General features: G+C 34.1%; 1 protein-coding gene across 1 annotated transcript; it reads left to right on the top strand.

The window, feature by feature from the left end:
• The first annotated feature begins 194 nt into the window (after positions 1-194).
• LOC124423826 lies at positions 195-2,610 on the top strand. Its single transcript, XM_046962070.1, has 4 exons — positions 195-352; positions 799-1,166; positions 1,261-2,001; positions 2,075-2,610. The coding sequence occupies exons 2-4, from the start codon at positions 823-825 to the stop codon at positions 2,352-2,354; spliced, it is 1,365 nt and encodes a 454-aa protein (XP_046818026.1). The 5' UTR covers positions 195-352; positions 799-822; the 3' UTR covers positions 2,355-2,610.
• Positions 2,611-3,633: the final 1,023 nt, after the last annotated feature.

The raw sequence follows: 3,633 nt of genomic DNA on the forward strand, positions 1-3,633 counted from the left end.
CTCGCGGTCATTGCTTAATATGACGTAAGTCCACGACATCGTACGCGGAGGTCGAGTGTATATTTCAGGCTCTGACACACCTCAGGACATGTTTATATTTGCCTCTCGCTCTCGCGCATTAGGTTTCTATAGCGTTAGAGCTATGTTTCTCCCACCCTCATGTAAGCACACAGTGGCAACTATAGTCGGTGACTTAAGCTAAACGGTGATGGGTTCGCAACTGTCACTCTGAAGACAAAATGCGTGGAATCGTACATTCCGATAGTGGAATTCGTTAGAGTGATATCGTCATCGATTTAGCGGCGAATCTATTTTAGTTGAGGAGTGTAATTTATTGTTAATCGTAAACTTGGTAAGTTTACTCTAATTGAGTAATTGTAGAACACACTTTCGCTAATGTAAATATACCTATATGTTTACAAAAAAAAAAAAAAGAAAAATTATACTTTTGCCCTGAAAATATTTTTTAGATAAGTTTCTTACGCCACAACTTTTTTATTTCCATAATTATCATCGATAAAACCGTTACGTTCCCTGTTTATTCGTATTCGTTATCTAAATATCGTTCGTATAATTCTATTAAAAATATCAAATATTCTTAAACTTTTACAATACGTGTTTACTTAGACGTAATAGATTTTGCAATATTCATAAAGTCATACGCAAATTAATATTTCAAGTACTTAGAATGAGTCATTTTTTGGCTCATCCCATTCTTTATACAAATGAATATAGATGACTCGTGAATCTTTTTCTGCGTCATTGAATAATTTTGTCAAAATTAAATATTCATTTCAGTATAAATACGTTTGATTTGTCATCATGGGTAAGACGAAATCTTCCGAAGTAGAAGAAGGATCGATGGGTTTCAAGGATAAGCAGAAGGCTTTGGATACATTGAAATTTCTTGATGGTCGTGATATAAGTTATCAATATCACGTCATAACCAGCTTTGTAAGTCGCGTTAAGAGAACATTACAAATAACGAAGGACGAGGAGAAACTTTCGAATTTGCGAGATGCTTTGAAAGTATTCGAAAATTGGTTGACCGATTATAAAGAAAATAATCGTGGAAAGGAAAATCTTGCATATTTACCGATCGACACGATCAAGGCTTATAGATCACTTGCCAAGAGATATGATCTGATCGACGATGATTTTTACGTGTAAGTTTTTAACCTGTCTGATGTCGAAAAATAATATTCGATCTATTTCTTAATAATTTTTCTTTTTCTTTTTTTTTGGATTTTTATATCGTAGCGCTTACAGAAAGGAAAAAGGAGATTACAAAAATTTACGTACTTCAAAGTTACAAAATAACAGGATAACATGGGACATCGAAAGGAATCGTAGATTAAAGGATATAGTTGCTAACATCAAAGAAAGGAATATACAATGGTATGAGACAGATATTGGTGATTTAAGAGGACTTCCAACGAAGGAACACGTTCGATGCATCATGTTAGGATACAGTCCGGATCCGACAAAGTTGAAAAAGTTGATGGCAGAAGTTGCATCGAAAATCGGTATTATAGATGACGTCGATATGGAAGTTGAAGAAGAAATCACGAAGAAGACGAACAAGAGAAGCCATGACAAGAACACATCGAGCAGCGAAAGCGAGTCTAGCGAACCCGATAGAAAAGTTGCCAAGTTATCCTCTGATGTGGAAGAAGAAAAAAAAGAAGATAGTGGTCTTAGTTTTAAGGATAAAGAAAAAGCTTTGCAAAGTATCAAATCTCTTGAAGGACGAGACTTGAGTTATCAGTATCATGCCATTGCTGGTTTGGTGAGGAGAGCCGAAAGAGTAATATCGTGTACGAAGGATATAAAAAAAATCGAGAATATGAAGGAAGCTGTTCAAGTATTCGAGGATTGGATTACCGACTATAATGTAAATGACAGATCGAAAGATAATTTTAATTATTTATCGATCGACATTATACGAGCTTTCGAACCACTCGTTAAAAAATACGATATCGAGGATAAAGGGATTTTAAAGTAAGTCGTTAATGTCTTATAAAAGAATTGTGAATTTAATTGGATCATTTATTATTTTCTGCTTTGCATATAGGGCATACGAAGGAGTAGATGGAGATTATAAGAAATTGAGAACGGTACAAGTCCCACAATCCGATTTAACGTGGGATAGAAAAAGAAACAAATTTCTTCGAGAATTTGTGGATCATATGAAAGAAGAAAAGGATATTTCTTGGTTTCAAACCGACGGAGATCTTCAGAGTTTACCGACTAAAGAACATACGCAGTGTATTATGTGGGCTTATAGTCCCGATCCTACGAAATTAAAAAAGCTCGTGTCCGTAGTTAAAGATAAATTAACGTCTACAGTGTGATATACTATAACTAATTATCTATCTACTATATCTAATTAGTTATCGTATAAAAGCTTTCATGCTCTTAAATTTTTTAAGCTAAAGCTAAACAATTGTTTAATTAAATGCATATATATATATATATATATATGTATGTATATATAACTAATGAGAAAAACAGATTATTTCTTTTTATTTGCAGGTCAAATATTTTACACAATTAACCATAATCAAAGTCTGTAATGTTTATAAAAGAAAATATAATATTTAAAATGTATCACTATGGTATGACGATATCAGTCAAACGTTAATACGAAATTCAAATGTCCCGCTGTCGTTAGTAACTAGCGCCATCTTGTCGATATCAAGGCGCGCGCGAGAGAGAAGGCAAGATGGCGCTAGGCATCATGTTAGTTTTTCGAGCGGCGAGCTCAATCGATAGTTTTTATTGCTGTCGCTGACTCGCGAAGGAGGGTGAGCCTAGAGTACAGTTTTGAGGTTAGGGTTAGTGACTCGGTGACACTGGAAACGATAACCGGTGGGTAGCAGTGGATTTTTCACTTGCTTGCGCGTATCGAAGAGTCGAGAGAAGAGAAGATTCCAAACATTTTCATCATTCTTCCTTCACATTTCAAGTCTTTTATTCGTGGAAACTGGTTATTTTCATTGGATTTTCTACATTGTAGGGAAAAAAAAAAAGAAAAAAGAAAAAATACTCGAGTGACCGAAAGAGAGAGAGAGAGAGAGAGAGAGAGAGAGAGAAAGAGAGAGAGAGAGAGAGAAAGAGAAAGAGAGAGAAAGAAAGAAGAAAAAGAAAAAGAAATAGAAAGATATTACAGATTAAACATAGAAGAACGATTAGAATAAGATAGAAAAGCAATTGGATTCCCTCGAATTTGTTACCCTCTCCCTTTTAGATGTAGTCAGAATACGACGCGTTCGAGGGAGTAATAAAGAAAGAAAAAGAGAAAATTACACAGTCTAAGAATAACTTCTAGTGCTCTCTCTCTTTCTTTCTCTCCCTCTCTCTCTCTCTCTCTTTCTCTTTTTCTCTCTATCTATCTATCTTTATCTATCTCTTTCTTTCTCTCGTAAAAGGAAGAAGAGGAAGAAGAAAAGGAAGAAAAAAAACTTATTTATCAGCGTAGTACGATTCCGCGCCTTTTTCCAAGGAGAAAGATAAATATAAACGAAGAAATTGAAAAGATCGTGTATTATAATTTTTATCGGTGATTACTTTAACTCTATATATATATATATATATATATATATATATATATATATATCATCGATATAATAG

This window comes from Vespa crabro, chromosome 4 (assembly GCF_910589235.1).
Source record: "Vespa crabro chromosome 4, iyVesCrab1.2, whole genome shotgun sequence".
Classification (NCBI taxonomy): Eukaryota; Metazoa; Arthropoda; class Insecta; order Hymenoptera; family Vespidae; genus Vespa; species Vespa crabro.